Source organism: Rattus norvegicus, chromosome 7, assembly GCF_021556685.1.
Source record: "Rattus norvegicus strain SHRSP/BbbUtx chromosome 7, alternate assembly SHRSP_T2T, whole genome shotgun sequence".
NCBI classification, from domain to species: Eukaryota; Metazoa; Chordata; class Mammalia; order Rodentia; family Muridae; genus Rattus; species Rattus norvegicus.
The window spans coordinates 21,595,001-21,620,472 of NC_141540.1; the positions used below are offsets into that span (position 1 = coordinate 21,595,001).

General features: G+C 45.1%; 1 protein-coding gene across 1 annotated transcript in view; it reads right to left on the reverse strand.

Moving 5' to 3' along the window:
* Window positions 1–2,447: 2,447 nt before the first annotated feature.
* The window catches only part of LOC148004504 (ubiquitin-conjugating enzyme E2 R2-like), a 31,093-nt gene continuing 8,068 nt past the window's right edge, over window positions 2,448–25,472 (reverse strand). Inside the window, exons 2-4 of the mRNA XM_087559378.1 lie at window positions 13,580–13,677; window positions 4,329–4,463; window positions 2,448–2,914 (exon numbers count right to left, since the gene is read on the reverse strand). Coding sequence (XP_087415504.1) covers window positions 2,695–2,914; window positions 4,329–4,463; window positions 13,580–13,677 — 453 coding nt within the window. The 3' untranslated portion in view covers window positions 2,448–2,694. The remainder of the gene's footprint in view (window positions 2,915–4,328; window positions 4,464–13,579; window positions 13,678–25,472) is intronic.

A 25,472-nucleotide genomic window follows, 5' to 3' on the forward strand; every position in this document is an offset into this window, starting at 1 on the left:
TTCTGAGCTGTGATCTGAGGATAAGGAAGGACCCTGGCACACAAGAATCTCAACCCACTATCCTTCTGGAAGTCTGGTTTCACAGTTGCTAAACAAAACTCTCTTTAAAGGCTGGGATGAAGCTGCAGGAAGCCACATGATTGACACCTGGGAACAAAGCCCAAGTGCCAGGAGCCCAGGGAAGCTCCATAAACCACCTCTGCTTGCACTCCTTGGCCCAAGTACATTGAAAGGAGCAGGAAGTCCAGACCATATCCAATGAGGAAGACAACCATTCCCAAGTTGCACACATCCACAATTATCACTATCAAGATGAGCAGCTCAATGAAAACCAAAATCTTAACACATGCACCCAGGATTAATACTGAGTAATTAAAGGTGGCTACTTAAATAAAAACCTGGGATCCACCCTCTCCCAACAGCGGCCACCAGCAGTCCTCATTCTTCCCCATCAGAGCCATCAACCAACACTGGGATAGTTCTGTTTTCAGAACTAGAAATTCACACACACTAACTTCCACCACCACTCCTGGCCCCACCTTCTGGTGGAAAAAGTTATCCTACCTTTAAAATAAATAGCAACCAAGTGCTCAGTTCTATGTAAAGTATGAATATTTATTTCAGGCTTTAGATCCCAATCCATTCCAAAAAGCAAAATCTGATATCTCCTCAGAGTAGCTGCAGCCTCCATGTTGGATGGTCTCACAGAGGCAGCACATTTCATCAGACTTAGCGAGAGTAAGTCCCTGATGCCCACCTCAGCCCAGACTTAGGAAGGGAAAGAAACAAAACTCACCACCACGGGGCTGAAAAATGCACACGCACTAATGTAAAGGAGCAGCTAAACCTTGGCAAATTGGCTTTTTTTAAAGTTTGTTTTGTGGGTTTTTTTTATTTTATTTTATTTTATTTTTAGGTTTTGTTTTTTTTTTCTTTTTTCCCCCATTTTCTTTTGCTACCCAATATATGCAGCACTTGTGGACTCCCAGTAGGCTCCCAGCTTTAAACACAATGTCTTAAACAGACTAATTCTTCAAGAATCTAGAAACAGACAAAGGTGTTTTGCTGTGAACACTCTGCAGAGATGGGGTTTTGAGGGGTGGTGGCTGTTGGTTCAGAGCTAAACAAAGAATTCACAGCAGAGGAATGCCGAACAGCTGAGAAACACCTAAAGAAATGTTCAACATCTTTAGTCATAAGGGAAATGCAAATCAAAACAACCCTGAGATTTCACCTCACACCAGTGAGAATGGCTAAGATCAAAAACACAGGGTACAGCAAATGCTGGCGAGGATGTGGGGAAAGAGGAACACTCCTCCATTGTTGGTGGGATTGCATACTGGTACAACCATTCTGGAAATCAGTCTGGAGGTTCCTAAGTAAATTGGACATTGCACTACCTGAGGACCCAGCTATATCTCTCTTGGGCATATACCCAAAAGATGCCCCAACATATAAAAAAGACACGTGCTCCACTATGTTCATCGCAGCCGTATTTATAATAGCCAGAAGCTGGAAACTACCCAGATGCCCTTCAACAGAGGAATGGATACAGAAAATGTGGTACATCTACACAATGGAATATTACACAGCTATCAAAAGCAATGACATTATGAAATTCATAGGCAAATGGATGGAACTGGAAAATATCATCCTGAGTGAGGTAACCTAATCACAGAAAAACATACATGGTATGCACTCATTGATAAGTGGCTATTAGCCCAAATGCTTGAATTGCCCTAGATGCACAGAACGCATGAAACTAAAGACAGATGATCAAAATGCAAATGCTTCACTCCTTCTTTAAAAGGGGAACAAGAATACCCTTGGCAGGGAATAGGGCAGCAAAGATTAAAACAGAGGCGGAAGGAACACCCATTCAGAGCCTGCCCCACATGTGGCCCATACATATACAGCCACCCAATTAGGCACGATGGATGAAGCAAAGAAGTGCAGGCCGACAGTTACCATATGTATATCTCTCCTGAGAGACACAGCCAGAATACAGCAAATGTCAGCAGCAATCCACTGGACTGAGATCGGGACCCCTGTTGAAGGAATCAGAGAAAGGTCTCGAGGAGCTTGAAGGGGCTTGAGACCTCATATGAACAACAATGCCAAGCAACCAGAGCTTCCAGGGACTAAGTAACTACCCAAAGACTATACATAGACTGACCCTGGACTCCAACCTCATAGGTAGCAATGAATAGCCTAGTAAGAGCACCAGTGGAAGGGGAAGCCCTTGGTCCTGCCAAGACTGAACCCCCAGTGAACGTGATTGTTGGGGCGAGGGTGGTAATGGGGGGAGGATGGGAAGGGGAACAAGAATATAGAAGGGGAGGGGGAGGGATTAGGGGGATGTTGGCCTGGAAACCAAGAAAGGGAATAACAATCGAAATGTAAATAAGAAATACGCAAGTTGATATAGATAAAAAAAGTTAAAAAAAAAAAAAGAATCAATACAGTGATGGAGGGAAGAATGCAAGGATTCAGACATTCTGTGGAGGGAACTTCCTCTCCAGTAAGGTCCATAAAAAGGAGCAAACTGAGATCTGCAAGAGGAGTGAGTCATCAGGGGCTGTTTGCTTCCCACCCCATGAGTAAGTTTTTGCTGAGTGGCCACTGGAGATCCCCACTTGCTTCCCTCCCTTTGGCCTGAGATGTCAGGGCAGTACAGGGAACTGAAGGAACATGTCACGACTCCTCATTTCCAGAATCATCATCATCATAACAGTTGGCATCTTCTTCTTCCTCGTCTTCGTTATCAATGTCGTCGTCATACAGGTTGTCATAAAGCAAATCTGAGCTGTTGTCATTGGAAGGCACTTTAGTTTTGATGCAGTATTCTGCCAGGGTTGTTCGGACCTTCACTCCATCCTGTTCTGCTTCAGCTTTCATGGCTGAGACCTGTTTTCTGGACAGAGGACAACATAGGAACATTTGTAGAGGTCTGTCTATCTAGAGAGGGTCTCAGGCTAACCCACGTGGCTTCGCCTCTATAATCCTCCAGCCCTTGGATGGGAGTGCTGGATTATTAGGGAAAGCCAGCACACTTGTATTAGGTGAGTCTTATAACTGTGCATAACCAAGACTCCCTGTCACTCACATGTCTCAGGCCACACAGAGCAGACATCTTGCATCACGCCAAGGCTCTCAACCATCAGGCACCTTCGTGTCATGGAGAGTCTTTGCCCTAACACTTCAGCCTTGTTTGCAGCAAGGTCTCCTTCGTTTGCTGCTGCAGAGATCAGGCTAGCTCGAGAGCATTTCAAAGCTCTGTCCTCTGCCTCCCATCTCCTGCTAAGGGTTGGGGATTGTGGACACATGTGCACTACTGGCTCTATATGCGGGTTCTGAACTCCTGCACACGTGAGCCAGAGGCCCAGCATGCTTAGTGCCTTGCATTCATGCAGCTGATTACTAGGCCAGACTTTCCCCTCACCCTCTAGGTTCCCCCAGTCACTGAGTCTCCCTGTGTCTGGAGTGGCAGGGCCGAATGCTAGGTAAGAGGTCCTGCATCAGAGCCATGCCCTGCATCTGTGAAATGTGCAGGGCTGTGGGCACCACCTGACCTTCACCCTTTTCCTGCTGGGTTCTGTTTTCCATTGTCCTGTGAGGGCTTGGCAGGTAACAGTTCTGCCACAAAATGGTGCCTGCCTAAGTGTAAATAGCTTCTCTGCCTAAGTGTAAATAGCTTCTCGCCTAAAGTACAAAAACAGCCATTGAGACTGGGGAGGCATGGCTACTGGAGAAACTGAAAAGAACACCACTTTCTAGAAGCTTCAATTTGTTGCCAGGCCTTGAACATGGATGTTCTTGTAGCTCCTACAGGCCTTTACAGTTTACACTAAATACCTTCGATTCTTGATATGACTCACTCACCCCAGTGGCTGACCACTAAACACAAGCAGGGCACAGGGATGGACACTGTAATCCCACTACTTGGGAGGCAGAGGCCAGATCTCTGTGTTCAAGGCCAGGCTGGTTTAAACTGCCTCGCACCCATGCATGTACACACACACACACACACACACACACACACACACACACACACAGAGAGAGAGAGAGAGAGAGAGAGAGAGAGAGAGAGAGAGAGAGAGAGAGAGAGATACACACACAACCAAAACAAGCCCAGAAGTTCTATACTCCTGTCCAGTGAGTTCTCTTTACTTATTTTTTTTTTTTTACTGTGCTTTGTTTCTGTTTTGGGTTCTCTTTCAATAGCTAAATTCATCAGGTTACTACTCCATAAATACAACTGAGAATTGTTCTAAAGTACTCAGAATATTGAAGTTTGAACTTAACCCCTTAGATCCAGAATGCCTTACCTAATGATCTCAGCGTACTCCTTGTCCTTTCCTTTGCTGTCCCTCCATTTCCTGAACATGACTGAAGCATCCACATTGGCTGGGGAAAAGGTGTTGGGCTCATTAAGCAGGGAGATTACACTCAGCACGATAGTCCTGAGAAGGAAAGAAGAACCCACAGTGAAGCTCCACGTCCATCATATCCACAAGCACAGTTTTTAAGAAACTACAGTTTTAAAGTTTTTCCCCTTAAAAAATTTCTGATGCAAATTTGAGGTCATAATATTTGATGACTTATGAAAAGTGGATTATGCAATTTTGTTTTCAGGGGCCAGTGAGATGGCCCAGCAGGTAAAGGAACTTGCCACCAAGCCTGCTGCTCTGCGTGGATCATTGAGTGAAAAGGACAGAGGACGAGAATGCCCCACAAGCTGCTTTATACTCCACGCCACAACATGCAAATATAAATACACACAGTAAATGTCATTTCTTTTCTTAGGACCAGAAGCCACTTCAACCACCAGAACTCCAGGTAGGCCACCCACACAGGACTACTCTGTGTCCCCAGAACCTCCCTGCTGGATCAGAGGCTCGAGAACTCAGCCCTGAACTCTAGTGGAGACCCCCCAGTTCAACGCAGGCCACAAATAACAGAAACCAAGAAACAAAATACCCATCCAACAAAGACAAACTCAGAAATCAAATGCTGTGCTCTAAGTGGACGTCTGCATAGAAGAATGAATATAGGTCCATAGCTACCACCCTGCACAGACCAAAGTCTAAGTGGATCAAAGACCTCAGCATGAAGTCAAATGCACTGGACCTGACAGAGGGGACAGTGGGGAGAGGCGTATGAGACAACTTCCTCAACACAGCACCAATAGCATGGGTGCTGAGATTGACAATTAGTAAATGGGACCTCATGAATCTGAAATTTTTCTGTAAGAAAAGGGACACTTTCAATAGGACAAGACGGCAGCCTACAGGAATAGAAAAGATTTTCACTAACTCCACATCCAACAGCGGGCCAATATCCAAAATTATATAAAGAACTCAAGAAACTGGACATCATCAAACCATATAATCCAACTCTGGGACACAGAGGTAAGCAGGATTCTCAATAGAAGAATCCCAAATGGCTGAGACACGCTTAAAGAAATGTTCCAGCATCTCAGCCATCGGAGAGATGCAAATCAAAATGGCCCTGAGAGTCCACCTCACACCTGTCAGAATGGCCGAGATCAAAACCACAAGGGATAGATGGCTCAGGCTGGTGAAGATGAGGAGCAAGGGGAGCGCTCCTCCATTGCTGGGGGGAGTGTAAACATGTATGACAGTTCCTCAGAAACTGGGACTAGATCTACCTCAAGACCCAGCTATACCACTCTTGGGGATCCATCCTTCCAAAAGGACACATGCTCAACTATGTTCACAGCTTTATTCATAATAGCCAGAAGTGGGAAACAACACAGATGTCCCTGAATTGAGGAATAAATAAAGAAAATGTGATACCTTTATATAATGGAGTATTACTCAGCTGTTAAGAAAATGATATCATGGAATTTGCAGGCAAATGAATGGAACTAGAAAAGATAATCCCAAGTGGGGTAACCCAGACCCAGAAAGACATCGTGGAACGTACTCGTCAGGAAGTGCATATGAGCTGTCAAGGGCAAATGCTAAAGTCCACAGACCCAGGAGGCTGGCTACATAACAAGTAGGGCTCTCCCTAGGAAGGGAAATAGGAAGGGAGTAGATTCTGCTGAGGAGGGAAATAGAGGGGTCAGGGCACGGTGGGGGACACAGAGAGCACAAGGAGAGACTGCAGGAACTGGAGAGCATTTATGGGGTGATGTGGCAACCTAGTGTAGTGCAAGCTCCCCGGAACCCACGAGGATGACTTTAGGGAGGACTCCTAGTAACGGAGGATACGGAGCCTGAACAGATCGTCTTCTGTAACCAAGTGGTAGGCCTAGGACACCAACCCAGCCACAAGACCTTCCACCTACAATCTGTTCTTCCTGCAGATGCACCTGGGTAAAGGTGGCACAGAACTGGTGGGAGTGGCCAACCAATGACTGGTCTTCTTTGAGGCCCACCCCACAAGAGGAAGCCTATGCCTGACACTAACTGGACAGCCCAGAGACCTATGATGGGAAAACAAAACAAAAAACAAATGATTCCTAATGATGCCTCACCTACTTGTCATCAAAGAGGCTTCTTGGCAGCAGAGGGGACTGATACAGAGGCTCACGGCCAGACACTAAGGGGAGTGCTAGTCCAGGCTGGAGGTCTCCATCAGGCTCCTCCCTCACGAACACCATAGAAATGGGGGAGAAGGAAATATGGGAGCCAGATGGGTCAAGGACACCAGGAGAACACAGCCCACAGAAACATACATAGAGGCTCAGAGAGGGAAGTGACAATTACAGTCTGCGTGTGTATGTGCCAGGTTGTCTGTATGTTATGGTTGTGTAGCTCAGTGTTCTTGTGGGTCTCATCTCTGACTCTCTTGCCTGCTCCTGGACTGTGATCCTCCCACTGGGCTGCAAGGAGGGTTTGTGCCTGGTCTCAGCCGTTATACTTGGGAGGTCTGGTCTTACTCTGAGGAGAGAGGTGTCTGTGTGTGTGTGTATGTGTGTGTGTGTGTGTGTGTCTGTGAGAGAGAGAGAGAGAGAGAGACAGAGACAGAGACAGAGACAGAGAGACCGAGACAGAGAGAGGGTTGTGTGTGCGTGTGTGTGTGAGAGAGAGAGAGACAGAGAGAGACAGAGACAGAGAGAGGGGTGTGTTTGTGTGTGTATGAGAGAGAGAGAGAGACAGAGAGAGGGGTTTGTGTGTGTGTGAGAGAGAGAGAGAAACAGAGACAGAGAGACAGAGTGACAGAGAGACAGAGAGAGGGGTGTGTGTATGTGTGTGTGTGTGAGAGAGAGACAGAGACAGAGACAGAGAGAGACAGAGAGTGAGAATAAATTAAAAAAAGAAATTCTCAAATATGTTTCGGGGATAGAGAGAGGACTCAGTGGCTAAGAGCAAGTACTGTTGTTCTAGACCCAAATCTGCTATGTAGCACCCAACACACACAATCCCACATCAGGCATTCACACAGTCGCTAACTCCAGCTCCTAAGGATCTGAAACCTCTGGTCTCTTTGGTCACATGCATATACCCACAGACAGATACACAAATGCATAATTAAAAATCAAATAGATTTTTTAAAAAACCTGTTTTCCAGCAACCATCTGGCTAAGCCACCTAGCAGGCAGGGAGGAGTCGATGTGTGCAATCTCAGCACACCTGAGGTGCAGGAGCCAGAGCGAGAGCCTGGCTCTCACAGAAACCAAGGGAGTCACAAGGGAGAGAGGGAATGGCATGTCTGCTTTGAGGCCAGCCTGGTCTACACAGCAAGTTCTTAGACAGTCAAGGCCATATAGTGAGATCTTGTTTCTAAATAAATATTTAAATACATAAGTAAGCGAGTGAACTAAAGAAATAAACAGAAAACAGCCTGGCCTTGTGTTTCCCTCCCCAGGCCATACCCACCCACCCCGAAGAGCATTGAGAAAGCAAAAAGAACTCGTTCTTAAAAACCTGAGCGTAACCCAGGGATTGGTGGATGGGGTTTACAGGTTTAGTATAATCTGTCAGAGGTAAACTCCACACAGTGCTGCTGTCACTGACATCAGCTCTATATTCTACCCTGACTCTGCTAATTAGAAGGATCTTTGAAAAGGCAGACAGTAATACCAAAAGATAACCCAGTTAATACTGTCCTTATTGTATACTTCAACATGGAAAAGATATTTAGAGAGGACATCAGGGAAAGAATCCAGTTCTAACTGGAAGCAAAACATGGTAAAAAAAAAAGTAGTTACAATGGTTGACATATTAGGTCTTTCTCTTTATGCTGCTAAAGCAACTGTGACATTTTAATGGTGTCGGCTGAGCAGTGCTGGGATGCTGTTGCTGATGTTCCCAGGACATAATGCAAAAACAAGGATTCCCTGGTGAACTGCACAAAAGTGCAAAGTCTAAAAACTAAGACTGAAAGGCCAGCCTGGTCTACATAGTAAGTTCTAGGATAGCCAGAGCTATGTAGAAAGACCCTGTCTCAGAAACATCAGCAGCAGCAACCACAAAAGCCCCCTAAGATTGGGGAGGCATGCCTCTGGAGATCAAACAGCTCTCACGAAAGACAGGTAAGCAAAAAAGTAACTTAAAAATTTTGCATGAGTGTATGAAGTGTTGTGTGCATGTGTGTGCACACACGTCACATAGGTATAAAGGTGTCTATGTGAAACCAGTCTTCTCCTTCCAAAGTTGACATGAGCTACACAGACATAGCAACCTGAACAAACTACCCTGTCTCTCCAAAAACAAAACAAAACCCCTTCACTGTGCCCATTTTGCTGACAAATGCTTGCAGCAGACCCTGGATCTCTCCCTTTCAACAGGTTGTAGAAGACCAGACAAGAAACTCATACCCGCATCTGTGGCTGCTGGACTGGGTCCCCCCATTCACACCTACCAAGACCACTTTTCCACCCTTTAGGAAAAGGAGAGATGACAGGTACTTCTGGAGAGGACCTCAGAGAAAGCAGCTGTCAGGTCAGGCCACGGCAAGAACTAGAGTCGGTTTCTGGCCGTTTCCCACAAACAGGAGACAAAGGACCACTCACCAGCATTGTCCTCATGGGGTTCCTGGACTTCAATCCTTCAGAGATGGCAAAACCATCAAACTTCAGTAGATAACAACTGGATTTTTTTCTTGTTTATTGCTGTACTCAATTCCCACAACCGTATGGACTCCAGCTCTTAAAAGGTTCCACATACTCTTTAGGTGACAAAAACCCACCCACTCACATGCGAACAGTCACAGATGTGAGCACAACTAGACCGGATTCAGAGTTTACTGACAGTGCCTCGGTCAGGCAGGCTGCTAAACGTTGACAGTTCAGCAGCAGTGCTGATTGGAAGATCACCTGTCCATCTGACTATCTTTCACAGGTGGCATCATTACACCTGCTGAACATTTGGGAGGCAGAGGCAGCAAATACATGGCAAAGCAGTCTGCAGAACAAATGCTTGGCCAGCCAGAGCTACACAGGGGACATAGCACTTCCACAAGTAACCCTCAAACAAATCTAGCAATTTACCATCTTTAGAAAGAACCTCCAGGGCTGGAGAGATGGCTCAGTGGTTAAGAGAACTGACTGCTCTTCCAGAGGTCCTGAGTTGAAATCCCAGCAACCCACATGGTGGCTCACAACCATCTGTAATGAGATCTGATGCCCTCTTCTGGTGAGTCTGAAGTACAGCTATAATGTACTCATACATAAAATAAATCTTTAAAAAACCTTTAAAAGAGAGAACCTCCAAAGCGTGCTGGTGCGTGCCTGTAATCCCAGCATGCAGGAGATGGAGGCCCGAGATCAAGGTCAGCTAGGCTAACAGTAAATCCCTGCGTTTTTTTTTTAAACAAAACAAACAACAACAAAACAAAACCTTTGTCTCAACAAAAAACAGAAACAAAAAGAGAGAGAGAGAGAGAGAGAGAGAGAGAGAGAGAGAGAGAGAGAGAGAGAGAGAGAGAAAGATTCGCCATTGTTGCGAATCATGAGTGGACACGTTCCTGACTTGGCTCCCAAAGACCACCAGGCAGTGCCAAGCAGACAAGGCGGTTTCAGACTGAAGTAACAACCAACATCATGCAGCACAGAGACACAAGACCCAAGAGAGTAACCAGCTCTAAAGCAAAGGGACAAAGGCCGCAAGCACCCTAGGACGTGACTCCAGAGCCGCCCAACAACAAAACAGCCTGGTGAGAGCAGAACACACCTCCCTGTTAGGATAAAGAGCTCTCCTCCCCTCTCTCCCTTCTCTCCAGAGAGGATCTTACTGTAGTCTTATCTTCATTGTGTAGACTGGGCTGGCCTTGAAATCACAATCTACAATCTCTACCTCTTGAGGGCTACGATTAAAAGTTTGTGCCACCACAAGTAACCGAGGAAAAATAGTGTGACTTCCTGGTAAACAGGAGGAATACAGCAGCATCCAGGAAGGGATGTAATGATTAAAAATCTCGTTCCAGGCTTTCTATCAGGGCAGAGGCTTATTCCCCAAAGTAAAGAATCAGAGACATGGAGTCAACACTCAGCCTCTAAAAAGAAGCACCACCAATACAGGGAGACCACTTCCTCAAAGCCAGGGTGTGCACCAGCCCTGCCTGAGTAATAAGCACCACACTCACACTTCAAGGGATAACCAGGATGGGGGTGTGTGACCAACTTTAAATGAACTCTTAAAGACTTATCCTCAGGATACCTCAAACTCCACAGGACCAGACTGGAAATGTAACAGCGACCTACAGTGTTCATCCCTACACTAAGTGCGGGAAACACAACAGAAGCAGGCATGGCCGCATCCCTGTAATCCCAGCACTGGGGGGCAGAGGCAGGTGGATGTGTGTGAGTTCAGGGCCATCTGGTTTATAGCATCACTTCTGCTGGGGAGTCCCTGCAGGTATCACAGCTGGTGGAAACTGAACCTCAAAGACATGAGGATGAAAACTCACTACAACCTTACTTAGTCAGTGATGCTGGACCAAAACTTCCACAAAGTCTGATCCTGTGGCTTAATCTTCTTACACAGTTGAACACAGTAAAACCTGATGTAAACCAGGGGTTGGGGTGTGGTCTCCACATGACAAGTCTCACAGCAAAGCCTTGGGGACAGCTACATAAAAACTCCTTTACGGATGCCCGACCTCGGCAGAGCACCTGAGACCTTCACTCTGAGGATCAAGGCTACCGACTGGGAACAGGACACGGGGCCCAGAGAGGATTCATAATAACCATAGGGTGGATTCTCATGGTGGAGAACGCAGGGTACTTGGGTTTCTTTCGTAAGGATGAGTCCTCCTCACTGAAGGCAAAGCCCAGGATTAGAGCCGAACACACTCTGAGGATTTGGGTGGAGGCTGGCTCCTAACAGGATAGCAGGGGCCTCTGTTTCTCTCACTCCAAGATTCTGGGTAACCAGCCATCGTCCTTCTGTCCTCTGAGGAAAGCAGGCCTGTGCGCTCCACCGGCCTGGTTCCTGCAACGCTTCCTTTAAGCTTTGCCTCCTAACTACCCTTGCACTGGGGCCAAGGAGAACAAAGTGATGCTGCCCTGGTGAGGACAACAGCTGCTAAGTGACTAAGGGGTGTGCAACCCACAGTCAGAACACAAGCGGGGAGCACAATTTCAAACTTGTAAGCTGTTTGTTGCTAGACTTTCTCAATCCTTTCAGACCACAGCTGACCATGGGAAACAAAGTACACTGTCTGCTCACCTGCAGCTCACAGTAGCCTGGGAAGCAGAACAGGGCCCTCTCAGGCTGCCTCCTAGACACTTGATGACCTTAGAGTGGAATAAATGAAACTTTCCCTACTTAGTCTGTTACCATAGTCCCTATTCAAAGCCTTTGCTATACAGGGTTCTTCTCAAAGCAAAGAAGTAGAATGCATTTAAACAAAATGTTTAAAATATTTTTCATGTACTCAGCATTCAGATTAGATGTGCCATGTGGAGTGGACTGGGGCGACACACGCATGCAGCTGGCAGCTATTCTGCCCTCTGGCAGGGGAAGCAAATCGTCATCTCCCACCTGACAGCACACAGGGCCCCAGGCAGCTCCCTGACAGGTGCTGTGGAGCCGCTTTGCTTCCTCACTGACTCACGACTTTCAGCACCAGGGGAGCATAACAGAGACTGCACCTCACAGAAGCAACAAGTCTTTACCTTCTCTTTGTCTGCACCCCACCCCCCAAGACAAGCTCTTCCTGTGTGGTGCTGGCTGCACATGTATTATGCACAACAAGTTGGCCTCAAACTCACCGAGATCATCCTGCCTCTACCTCCAGAATGCTGGGGTTAAAGGTGTGTACCACGACACTGTCCACGAAGTATATTTCTTACTACATCAAAACCATAACTAGTTGGGCTGCCTAAGCTCCTCAGAATCACCCAGGTGGGGTTGGGATGTTGGCTGGAAAAAAGGAGCCTGCTACCTAATGAACAGAATTGGTTCTTGATGGAAAGAGAGAACTGATTTCCATAGCTCTGGCCTCGGACCTCAGTACCTGAGGTCGGTCGGTCGGTCTGTCTGTCTGTCTGTCTCTCTCTCTCTCCCTCCCTTTATATATACATAACACAATTTAAACACAAAAGTTAAGGGATCTAATAAGGAGTAAATTCTAATGTAAGAAGAAGAAGCAGGGGCTAGACAGATGACTCAGTGGTTAAGAGCACTGATTGCTCTTCCAGAGATCCTGAGTTCAAATCCCAGCAACCACGTGTTGCCTCACAACCATCTGTAATGAGATCTGATGCCCTCTTCTGGTGTGTCTGAAGTACAGTTACAGTGTACTTATATATAATAAATAAATAAATCTAAAAAACAAAATAAATAAATAAATAAATAAATAAATAAATAAATAAGCAGATGAGGAAAATCAGTTCCCAACCAGCACTGCTCAGGGAGTCAACACTTCAGACTGATGCAGGTGCATGTGTCAGTCAACTAGGAACTGCACACATTCCAGAATCAGGTGCTCCTCTATCCCAACTCCATCTTCAGTTACCGTCACTACAGGCCGATGTGATGAGTCCACTGCCAGCACTGTGCACATCCTCCCTACGCCCATGCCCCATGCCCTCCTATAAACCTGAGCCGTCACAGCTGCTCTCTCTCTTATCCCCACTCAAAGGCCATCACCTTTCACATCCCCCAACTCTCCAATAAATCTGTTGTGTGAGGTCTGTTGCATGATGTGAATTCTGCAGTATTCCTTAGCATGCTGGTCACCAGGATACACTTTTACCTTGAAAGCCGTCCAACACACCCTCATGCAATAGCAAGAGAGAAAGTCACAAACGCAGGAAAGATTCTGTTCACAGTTTCAAACAGAATGAGACACACCACATATACGCCCAAACGAAGTTTCAAGGAGCAGATGTCTGTACTCCCTGTGTTTTTGGGAGGTTGAGGTAAGAGATTTACTTGAGTCCAGGAATTTGAGGCTGGTCTCAAAAAATAGCCAGGTTAGTGGTGGAACACACTTTTAATCCCAGCACTGAGGTGGCAGAGGCAGGTGGGATCTCTGAGTTCCAGGACAGCCACAGGGCTACAGAGAGAAAGAAACCCTGTCTCAAAAAATGAGCCCACCAACTAACCAACAAATAAATGAAAGCAAAACACAACACAGTTCACTCCATAGAACATCTTACCTCACATTCTGAGGAGGATTCCACCTTTCAGAGGGCAGCTCTCCACTCTGTGGGTCATCTACAGGCAGATGAAGGATTGAAATGCATACATCTCCATTCTACAAGACAATGATACAATGTTCAGTAAAATATAAGAGACTGATACAAGCAAGGTGCAACCCCACACATCTGCAACCCAGGCGGAGGCAGAGGCCCAGCTGGGATACTATACAGTCTCTCTCTCTCTCTCTCTCTCTCTCTCTCTCTCCCTCTCCCTCTCCCTCTCCCTCTCTCTCTCTTACACACACACACACATACACACATGTGTGTGATTTAACCCATGCCTTGGTAGATATGAGAGTTTGAGGCCAGCCTGGGCTATACAGCAAATTCCAAACCAGCTAGGGCTACAGGTAAGAATCTGACTCTAATAAAACAGAACCAAAAACCCAAAAATGTGATGAAGTTTTTTATTAAAATTTCTCCATGCTCAATTTCTAAGTTGAAGAAGAATTAAATATTATAAAATTTTATTTGGACCGGGTATGGTGGCACATGTCAGCACTCAAGGAGACAAGAGGCAGGATGGTCACTCCAAGTTTGAGACAGCCTGATCTATATACATATTATGTTCCAGGCCACCTAGGGCTATTATTCCTCAAGCAGAACAAAACATATGGGGTAGTCTCCAAGATAGATGTCTGTCCTGTCTGTAGCATCATCTTTCTGAAACAAACAGAACAAGCAAGCAAGCATGGTACCTGCTAAGTACACAGTTACCAACTGACCGCTGTGCTATACGATCTGCATAATGCATAAGCACTGTAAGAGCGGATCTAACAAGCACAGTCAATACGTCAAACACACAGCCACAGGGAGGTATCTAAATAAACATATACTCAATAGAAAACAGGTCAGTAAAACAGTCATTTGTTTCTTTTCTCCCCCTACCTTCCCTTTTCCTGTTGTTTTTCAAGACAGGTTTCTCTGTGTAGCCAAGGCTGTTCTGGAGCTCTGTAGACCAGGCTGAGCTCAAACTCAAGAGACCCACCTGCCTCTGCCACCCGAGTGCTGTGATTACAGGCGTGGCCAACACTGCCCGGCAAGTTATTTGCTTTTTAAATCTCAAGGATGGAGATAAGAGTTAAAAGTTTTCGAACTGATAAAATATATATATATATATATATATATATATATATATATATATATATATAATGTGAGGTATAAAAATTATTATGTATAATCAAATTAAAATACATGCAGACGGCTAGACGGTGGTAGCATAAGCTTTTTATTCTAGCACTTGCACAGGCAGGGGGATCTCCGAGATTGAGGACAGCCAGGGATACACAGAGAAAGCCTGTGTAGAAAAACTAAACAAACTACTTCTTTGTATGTGTGAGTAGCCCGTGTGAGGGAGTCAGTGGTGATCACCATGTCATTTCCTCTCTGCCTTATTTTTTTGAGCACTAAGATAGTCAACTACACGGCTTAGCTAGGAATCCTCCTGCCTCTGCCTACACCTCACTGGAATTAGGTCTACACTGCACTGTCTCACTTGGCTTCTCACAGGAGCTGGGGACGGGAGCTCAGCCCTCATGTCTGCACAGTAATCACTTTCCTGAGGCATCACCCAAGTGCAAAGCACTTTAGAGTGTGTGTGTGTGTGTGTGTGTGTGTGTGTGTGTGTGTGTTGAATTTCTTAAATTATATGTATGTACTGGTAGGAACAGAGGGAGGGAAAACTGTAGTTGGGATGCACTGTATCAGAGGGAAAATGTCTCTTTCTATGAAAATGTCTGTCAATCAGCTGGTCTTACTATTGCTGTGACGGAACACCGTGACCAGAAGCAACTGGAAAGGGCTCATTTGACTTACACTTCCTCAGCACTGTTGGAGGAAGTCAGGACAGGAACTCAAAGGAGGCAGGAGCTGGTGCTGAGGCACGGAGTGGTGCTTCTTAACTGGTTTGTTCCTCATGGCTTGCTTGGCCTGCTTTCTTATGGAACCCAGGAGCACCAGTCACCCCCAACACAGCGAATGGGCCTTTCCCATCAAGGGTGCCCTGCACACCAGGCCCAGCCTGACTGCCGCTCTGGGGCCACTGCATGTCCATAGCCTCTGGGAGCTGAGCAGAGATGAGACAGTAGAAGGCTGGCTAGACAGTGACGTGCAGAGGGGCTCCTAGTGGCAAAAGCTTCTGGAGAGCGTTCTCTTCCCAGGCAGTGTTACAGCTCTTGTGTGACAGATGCTCTCAGACAATGGAGTAATTCTCACACATCTTTATTGCTATTGGCTTGGTCTGAAATGTTTAGGGACGCCTCGTCTCTCTGTGGAGGCACTGACCCTCCATGACTGATGGCCACAATTCTCTCCATGGTAGGCTGTGGCTATGAGACCAGGGCCTGGTGATAGGAGCAGGCGAAGCTCCTAATGTTTGTCCCTCGTGGGTCCCTGGGTCTTCAAGCCCACCTCGATCTTACTAGGCTTCCTCTCACAGTCCACTGTCCTGCAGTGTCCAGCAATCAAATCTTTAAGACAAAAAATAACATGGAGAAATGGCTTTGATATAAGACCTAAGTTCAGTTCCCAGCACCCGCATCATGCAGCTCACAACCACCTGTAGCTCCAGTAGGTCTGATCTCATTGTCTTCTGCAGACCTGCACACACAGGTGTACACACGTACACACACACAAACACACACACAAAGGTGTACACACAAACACACAGGTGTATACACGCACACACACACAGCTGTACACACGCACACACAGACACATAGGTGTATATACGCACACACAGGTCTTCACACGTACACACAAACAGGTGTACAAACTCACACACACAGATGTACACAGACACAGGTATACACACGTGTACACACACACACGCACACACACACAGGATTACACACACAGGTGTAGACACGTGTACACACACAGATGTACACACACACTCTCATACACACACAGGTGTACACACACAAGTGTACATACTCACAGGTGTATACACACAACTGTACACATGTACACACATGTGTACATACTCACAGGTGCACACATACAACTGTACACACACACTTGCACACACAGGTGTACACACACACAGGTGTACACACACACAGAGTCATTTTTTTTTAAATTTCATTTTACTTTTATGTGTTCTGCCTTCATGAACATCTGTTTACCACATGAGTATAATGCCCATGGAAGCTATAAAAGGGTGTAGAAGTCACATACAGCTGGCTGTGAGCTAGGGTGTGGGTGCTGGGAACTGAATTCAGGTCATCCAGAAGAGCAGTGCATGCTCTTAACTGCTGAATGTCTTCCCAGCTCCAGAAATTACAAACAAGCAAATAACCAGACCATCTGCTGTATCTGGTTGAAAGCCTGAGGCTGAGGCAGTTCTAAGTTCTCCTAAGGAAGCTACTCTGCTGCTTTGTTAAGAGGACATAGTGCCTGTCAGGCTGCCTCCCAGGTAACCATAGTTATGCCCCAGACTGATGCTGCTGTCAGCTTTGGTCAGAAAAGCTCCCTTCTGCAGTAGGCTCATAACTTGTCGCCTCAGTCACAAACAGGGAATCTACATCCCCCTCCTCAAGTGCTCAGCAACCACAGGTCAGCAAGGCGGTAAGCAGTCTTGGGAGCCTGGAGCTGACTACTGCACATGACACGCAGGTGTTCTCGTGCACTCACAGCAGCTGTGAATACTTTCATGTACCCTACAGGAAAACACCTGCCAATATCCTGTCACTCAAAGGGCAGAAACTCAACAAGCCCCACCCTTCCTTGAGCTTATAGTTAATGGCTGTTAGGGAGGAAGAGTTTCTTCAATGCTAAAATCCTGGTGTCACAAGTAAGGTGCCCAGGCACTGTCAGCAAACACATGCAACCCATTTACCAAAACAAAAACAAGGCAGCAACAATAGCAAGAAAAAGTGGACAGGGTAGAAAGAGGAGCAGCTGGAAAGAGGAAAAGAATGAGAGAACCAAAGTGGGACAAGAGGGAGTAAAGGAAGGAATATGATAAAAAATTATATCCATGTATGAAATGTATGAAACCCATTCTGTATAGTTAATACTTTTTTGGTTTTTTGTTTTGTTTTGTATTGTTTTTTGAGACAGGGTCTCTTTCTGTCCTCAAACTCACAAACCTACTCTTTGGTTGGTTGGTTGGTTTTTTCGAGACAGGATTTCTATCCTGGACTCAATTTGTGGACCAGGCTGACCTAAAACTCACCTGCCTCTGCCTCCCTAGTGGGTGCTAGGATTAAAAGTGTGCATCATTACCCCCAGCCACAAAACTACTTTTGTAGAAGCAAGAACGTATCCCTTTAAAAAAATTTAGGGCTAGAGAGATGGCTCAGCAGTTAAGAGCACTGACTGCTCTTCTGGAGGTCCTGAGTTCAAATCTCAGCACCCACATGTTGGCTCACAACCATCTGTAAAGGGATCCAATGCCCTCTTCTGGTGTGTCTGAAGACAGCACAGTGTACTCACATACTTAAAATAAGTAAATCTTTAAAAAAAATCTTTAGATGAATTTTACTTACTAAACTTTGGTCTTATCATCATGCCTTGGCTAGCTAGGAGTTCTATATACACTAGACTGGAACTGAACTCCTTGAGATCCATTCATCTCTGCCTACTGAGTGCTGGGATTAAAATTCTATGTTACAATGGCTGGCTAGAGTAACTGGATTGGACATGGAGGCACACATTTGCAATCCTAACACTTGAAAAGCAGAAGCAGGTGAATGGCTCTAAGTTCATGCCAGCCTAGTTTACACAGTGAGACACAGATCTGTCTGCTATCACTACATTAAACTGTTTCAAGTAAACTCAAAAAAGCGAACAAAAAGTCAGAAAAGTCTGGGAACTGCTGGGCTGGAAGTAGAAATCAGTATTAATGTGCCCCAGCACCACAAAAACCACACTCCAGTGGTGCTTGTACATTCACAGGACTATGAATTAACGTTTTTAGAAGCTTTCAAGTTCTATCACACCAGTTTAATATACTCTGCTTGGTGTTTTCCCCACTCCTTACCTCCCCAGACTTCTCACTACCATCTTGCTCTTCTGTTGAATACCTGGACCTTAAATACAAATGTAACCATACAATATGCAAGCCTTTCTCTGACTCCTTTCACTTTCCTGCATGTTTCAGTTGCCTCTCCTTTGTGACCCCCTGCGTGGATGTGGTGAGCTGGTGCTGTGGGGACACTGGTGTGCGCAGTGCTGAGCTCTACACTTGTGTGCTTGCCTACAGCGTGTGCTTCTTCTCCCTTACAGCAGAACTGTGGGTTAGATGTGAGACCCGTGTTTACCTTTGTCTAAGAGCACGTCCACTGTCCTGTGCGTTACTGGCAGTGTGTGGCATCTGCAGTCCTTGTTCCTCAGATGCAGCTAGCCTAGGCTGGTGTGATGTGTCCTTCAGTTCATTCAATAATTGTCAGGTTCTCCTTGTATTTTCCTACAGGTTGTTGCCCAGTCGGGCTAATCCTCTTACCTCAGCCTGAGTATACATTTGTGGCTAACTTTGGCTACTTTTCAACTAGGTTAATCTTCTTACTACTGAGTTTTTTGAAATTCCTTAAAGAACTTTACAGACTGAGCTGGCCTCAACTGCAGGAGCCCTCTTGCCTCTGCCTCTAGAGTTTATTTCTGAGCAGATTTTGAACATTTTTATCATCTGTTGTTGTTGTTCATGGAAATGCAACTATTAATAAGTGTGCTACTTCCCACTTGTGCTAATCTTAACAGGGAGGAGGTCAACTGCTCTGTGGACAAGGATTGACTAATGTGGATGTTGGAGGGGAAGGGGAATCACCCCTGGACAGGTTGTTAAGAAGGCTAGCTGAGCAGGCCCTGAGATATAAGCCAGAAAGACTTTCCCCATGACCTCTGCATCAATCAGTTCCTGCCTTGGCTTCCCTCTCTGGACAGTGACCCAGAAGATGCAAGCCAAATAAACCTTCTCATAGGAATCTGTGGTGGTTTATCACAACAGAAGCCATAGAAAGTACACCACTCAACGAGTGTGGTGTCATGACCGGGCATCACAGTTCCTGCCTACAATGTCAAACCTTGGGAAACTGAGGAAGGAAGAGTGTGAGTTAGAGGCCAGTGTGGGTACCAGGCCAAAAACTCCAGTAATTACACACGTTCTCAATCCTTGGTAACAAGTTTCACACTCTACTTCTCTCTCGATGTCGATTTGGCCCTACCTCTAGATCTCATTTCTCTATAAATTTTATGGGCATCTTGCTGAGAGAGAGAGAGAGAGAGAGAGAGAGAGAGAGAGAGAGAGAGAGAGAGAGAGAGAGAGAGAGAGAGAGACAGACTTACTTTGATTGGAGATTTATGGATCATTTATGCCAAATACTCTCTGCCCTCTTACAGTTGTCTTTTATTAGGAGCTCAGCTGGTGAAGCACTTGCTATGACATCGTGAAAACCTAAATTCAGTCCCCAGTGTGCACATGAAATGCTGACTGTTGCTGGGTGTGGTGAGGTGGTGCTGATGCACAACTTTAATCCCAACACTCAGAAGGCAAAAGCAGAAGACCTCTATGAGTTCAAGGCCAGCCTGGTCTCCAGGATAGTCAGGGCTACACAGAGAAATCTTCTTTTGAACAAAGAAAAGAAATATCTAAGTGTCATTTTTAGATAAAATAAAAAATAAATACATGAACAGAGTTGAGTGCCATGGCACCCCTGCAATCCCAGGGCTGATATAGAGAAAGGTGTATCCCTGGGGCTGGCTGATCAGCCACCCTTAAGCAGTTGGCAATGCTCAGGCCCGATAGAAAGACCCTAATTCTAGGATCATATTCACCCCCTACACCCTTTCTTCTTTTCCCTAATGCTGGTTCCCTTCCTATTTCCTATAGTCCCCATTCTAATTTTATGTCTGTCCGTCTCTTGCTTGATTACTGTTTCTATTTTTAAGATTTGGATATGTATGAGAAAATTTTTGTTTTGTTTTTTGTTTTTCAAGACAAGGTTTCTTTGTATAGCCCTGGTTGTCTTGGACTCACTTTGTAGACCAGGCTGGCTCACAGAGATCTGCCTGCCTCTGCCTCGAGTGCTGGGAATTAAAGGTGTACAGCATGACAGTGGCTCAAGAAAACAAAGTGTTTGTCTTTCTGAATTGGGCCTATTTTGTTTACTCATTTCTGCTCATTTTCCTACAAATGACAGGACTTTACTTTTTTTTTTTTTTGGTTAGATAATATTCTGTTGTGAGTCTATAGTACATCTTCTTTTCCCCATGTATGTTTCTGCTGTCTGTCTGTTTTGGAGTAGGATCTCACTACATAGTCCTGGCTGGCCTAGACCTCTACAAGTAGATCAAGTGGCCTCTATTCAGAGCTATCCCACCTCTCCCTTTGCCTCTGCCTCTGCCTTCAGAGGTGCAGTGAGATTAAATGTGTGCACCACCACGCCTGGAACTGGCACTGACCTGCTGCCTCTGCTTCTCAGTGCTAGGGCTTACACTTTGCTGTGTGTTTGAGACAGAAAGCCCTATGTGACCTGGGTACTTGGTAAGCCCAGGATAGAATCCTCTTGATTCCATCAAAATGCTCTAACAACAGAAATGTCCTACTGGGTCCAGTTTATGTGGCATTGGCAACTAATGGGCATCTAACCTGGTTATGTACCTAACTGTTGTGAAGTTAAGGGAAGTGTAGGCAGGCAGGGATCCAAACTGTATTTAACCCTGAGTTTCCTGGGTACATAGCAAGCAACTAGCTCACATCACAGTTCCAATTTTTTGAGGAACGTCCATGTTAATTTTTACACCATCGCACATGCCCAACCAACAACCATACGAGTTACTTTTTCTCCACAACTCTGCAGCCGTGTCCTTTTCCCCTTCCTGTCTCTTTAAAAGTTTATGTGTATGGGAGTCTTGTTATATTATGTCTGGGCAGGACATGGTGGTATACATCTTTAATCCCTGTACTTGGGAGGCAGAGACAGGTGGTCTGTATGAGTTCAAGGCCAGCCTGCTCTCTATATAGAATCCCAGGCTAGCCAAGGTGAATACTACGACCCTCTCTCAAAAAATAAAAAGTTCTGATTATGTGATAAAAATGTACATGTATCCCAGACCCGGTGAGAGAGAGACCCAACCGCCTGGTCAGGTGGGCACTCCTGAGGCTGCAGAGCGGAAGAGACCACCAACACTGCTCACCCCTGCCCACATCCCTGGCCCAAGAGGAAACTGTATAAGGCCTCTGGGCTCCCGTGGGGGAGGGCCCAGGAGCGGCAGGACCCCTGCCTGAGACACCGCCGGACCCTGAAGGAAACAGACCGGATAAACAGTTCTCTGCACCCAAATCCCGTGGGAGGGAGAGCTAAACCTTCAGAGAGGCAGACAAGCCTGGGAAACCAGAAGAGACTGCTCCCTGCACACACATCTCGGACGCCAGAGGAAAAAGCCAAAGACCATCTGGAACCCTGGTGCACTGAAGCTCCCGGAAGGGGCGGCACAGGTCTTCCTGGTTGCTGCCGCTGCAGAGAGCCCCTGGACAGCACCCCACAAGCAAACCTGAGCCTCGGGACCACAGGTAAGACCAAATTTTCTGCTGCAAGAAAGCTGCCTGGTGAACTCAAGACACAGGCCCACAGGAACAGCTGAAGACCTGTAGAGAGGAAAAACTACACGCCCGAAAGCAGAACACTCTGTCCCCATAACTGACTGAAAGAGAGGAAAACAGGTCTACAGCACTCCTGACACACAGGCTTATAGGACAGTCTAGCCACTGTCAGAAATAGCAGAACAAAGTAACACTAGAGATAATCTGATGGCGAGAGGCAAGCGCAGGAACCCAAGCAACAGAAACCAAGACTACATGCCATCATCGGAGCCCAATTCTCCCACCAAAACAAACATGGAATATCCAAACACACCAGAAAAGCAAGATCTAGTTTCAAAATCATATTTGATCATGATGCTGGAGGACTTCAAGAAAGACATGAACACACTTAGGGAAGCACAGGAAAACATTAATAAACAAGTAAAAGCCTACAGAGAGGAATCGCAAAAATCCCTGAAAGAATTCCAGGAAAACACAATCAAACAGTTGAAGGAATTAAAAATGGAAATAGAAGCAATCAAGAAAGAACACATGGAAACAACCCTGGATATAGAAAACCAAAAGAAGAGACAAGGAGCTGTAGATACAAGCTTCACCAACAGAATACAAGAGATGGAAGAGAGAATCTCAGGAGCAGAAGATTCCATAGAAATCATTGACTCAACTGTCAAAGATAATGTAAAGCGGAAAAAGCTACTGGTCCAAAACATACAGGAAATCCAGGACTCAATGAGAAGATCAAACTTAAGGATAATAGGTATAGAAGAGAGTGAAGACTCCCAGCTCAAAGGACCAGTAAATATCTTCAACAAAATCATAGAAGAAAACTTCCCTAACCTAAAAAAAGAGATGCCCATAGACATACAAGAAGCCTACAGAACTCCAAATAGATTGGACCAGAAAAGAAACACCTCCCGTCACATAATTGTCAAAACACCAAACGCACAAAATAAAGAAAGAATATTAAAAGCAGTAAGGGAAAAAGGTCAAGTAACATATAAAGGGAGACCTATCAGAATCACACCAGACTTCTCGCCAGAAACTATGAAGGCCAGAAGATCCTGGACTGATGCCATACAGACCCTAAGAGAACACAAATGCCAGCCCAGGTTACAGTATCCAGCAAAACTCTCAATTAACATAGATGGAGAAACCAAGATATTCCATGACAAAACCAAATTTACACAATATCTTTCTACAAATCCAGCACTACAAAGGATAATAAATGGTAAAGCCCAACATAAGGAGGCAAGCTATACCCTAGAAGAAGCAAGAAACTAATCGTCTTGGCAACAAAACAAAGAGAATGAAAGCACACAAACATAACCTCACATCCAAATATGAATATAAAGGGAAACAATAATCACTATTCCTTAATATCTCTCAATATCAATGGCCTCAACTCCCCAATAAAAAGACATAGATTAACAAACTGGATACGCAACGAGGACCCTGCATTCTGCTGCCTACAGGAAACACACCTCAGAGACAAAGACAGACACTACCTCAGAGTGAAAGGCTGGAAAACAACTTTCCAAGCAAATGGTGAGAAGAAGCAAGCTGGAGTAGCCATTCTAATATCAAATAAAATCAATTTCCAACTAAAAGTCATCAAAAAAGATAAGGAAGGACACTTCATATTCATCAAAGGAAAAATCCACCACGATGAACTCTCAATCCTAAATATCTATGCCCCAAATACAAGGGCACCTACATACGTAAAAGAAACCTTACTAAAGCTCAAAACACACATTGCACCTCACACAATAATAGTGGGAGATTTCAACACCCCACTCTCATCAATGGACAGATCATGGAAACAGAAATTAAACAGTGATGTCGACAGACTAAGAGAAGTCATGAGCCAAATGGACTTAACGGATATTTATAGAACATTCTATCCTAAAGCAAAAGGATATACCTTCTTCTCAGCTCCTCATGGTACTTTCTCCAAAACTGACCATATAATTGGTCAAAAAACGGGCCTCAACAGGTACAGAAAGATAGAAATAATCCCATGCGTGCTATCGGACCACCACGGCCTAAAACTGGTCTTCAATAACAATAAGGGAAGAATGCCCACATATACGTGGAAATTGAACAATGCTCTACTCAATGATAACCTGGTCAAGGAAGAAATAAAGAAAGAAATTAAAAACTTTTTAGAATTTAATGAAAATGAAGATACAACATACTCAAACTTATGGGACACAATGAAAGCTGTGCTAAGAGGAAAACTCATAGCGCTGAGTGCCTGCAGAAAGAAACAGGAAAGAGCATATGTCAGCAGCTTGACAGCACATCTAAAGCTCTAGAACAAAAAGAAGCAAATACACCCAGGAGGAGTAGAAGGCAGGAAATAATCAAACTCAGAGCTGAAATCAACCAAGTAGAAACAAAAAGGACCATAGAAAGAATCAACAGAACCAAAAGTTGGTTCTTTGAGAAAATAAACAAGATAGATAAACCCTTAGCCAGACTAACGAGAGGACACAGAGAGTGCGTCCAAATTAACAAAATCAGAAATGAAAAGGGAGACATAACTACAGATTCAGAGGAAATTCAAAAAATCATCAGATCTTACTATAAAAACCTATATTCAACAAAATTTGAAAATATTCAGGAAATGGACAATTTCCTAGACAGATACCAGGTATCGAAGTTAAATCAAGAACAGATAAACCAGTTAAACAACCCCATAACTCCTAAGGAAATAGAAGCAGTCATTAAAGGTCTCCCAACCAAAAAGAGCCCAGGTCCAGACGGGTTTAGTGCAGAATTCTATCAAACCTTCATAGAAGACCTCATACCAATATTATCCAAACTATTCCACAAAATTGAAACAGATGGAGCTCTACCGAATTCCTTCTACGAAGCCACAATTACTCTTATACCTAAACCACACAAAGACACAACAAAGAAAGAGAACTTCAGACCAATTTCCCTTATGAATATCGACGCAAAAATACTCAATAAAATTCTGGCAAACCGAATTCAAGAGCACATCAAAACAATCATCCACCATGATCAAGTAGGCTTCATCCCAGGCATGCAGGGATGGTTTAATATACGGAAAACCATCAACGTGATCCATTATATAAACAAACTGAAAGAACAGAACCACATGATCATTTCATTAGATGCTGAGAAAGCATTTGACAGAATTCAACACCCCTTCATGATAAAAGTCCTGGAAAGAATAGGAATTCAAGGCCCATACCTAAACATAGTAAAAGCCATATACAGCAAACCAGTTGCTAACATTAAACTAAATGGAGAGAAACTTGAAGCAATCCCACTAAAATCAGG